This window comes from Oncorhynchus kisutch, linkage group LG1 (genome assembly GCF_002021735.2).
Source record: "Oncorhynchus kisutch isolate 150728-3 linkage group LG1, Okis_V2, whole genome shotgun sequence".
Taxonomy (NCBI): Eukaryota; Metazoa; Chordata; class Actinopteri; order Salmoniformes; family Salmonidae; genus Oncorhynchus; species Oncorhynchus kisutch.
In genome coordinates, this window is record NC_034174.2 from 29685676 (window position 1) to 29686193 (window position 518).

A 518-nucleotide genomic window follows, 5' to 3' on the forward strand; every position below is an offset into this window, starting at 1 on the left:
TGAATGTCACACACACACACCCATCACCACCAGTCTCTCACCGTCATGGGTCTGTCTGAATGTACACACACACACACACACCCATACACTTCCTCACCGACGTCATGGTCTGTCTGAATGTCACACACACACACACACATCCACCATCACCAGTCTCTCACCGTCATGGGTCTGTCTGAATGTCACACACACACACACACCACCAGTCTCTCACCGTCATGGGTCTGTCTGAATGTCACACACACACACACCATCATCACCACCAGTCTCTCACCGTCATGGGTCTGTCTGAATGTCACACACACACACCATCACCACCAGTCTCTCACCGTCATGGGTCTGTCTGAATGTCACACACACACACACACACACCACCAGTCTCTCACCGTCATGGGTCTGTCTGAATGTCACACACACACACACACACCATCACCACCAGTCTCTCACCGTCATGGTCTGTCTGAATGTCACACACACACACACCAACCAGTCTCTCACCGTCATGGGTCTGTCTGAAT

At 51.7% G+C, this 518-nt stretch overlaps 1 protein-coding gene across 1 annotated transcript in view; it reads right to left on the reverse strand.

The window, feature by feature from the left end:
* Positions 1-106, reverse strand: part of LOC116375851 (zinc finger CCCH domain-containing protein 13-like) — a gene marked incomplete at its 3' end in the record, with an annotated part of 1521 nt that extends 1415 nt beyond the window's left edge. Inside the window, exon 1 of the mRNA XM_031833953.1 lies at positions 102-106. Within this exon, the coding sequence (XP_031689813.1) occupies positions 102-106 (5 nt within the window). The remainder of the gene's footprint in view (positions 1-101) is intronic.
* Between the last annotated feature and the right edge of the window lie 412 nt (positions 107-518).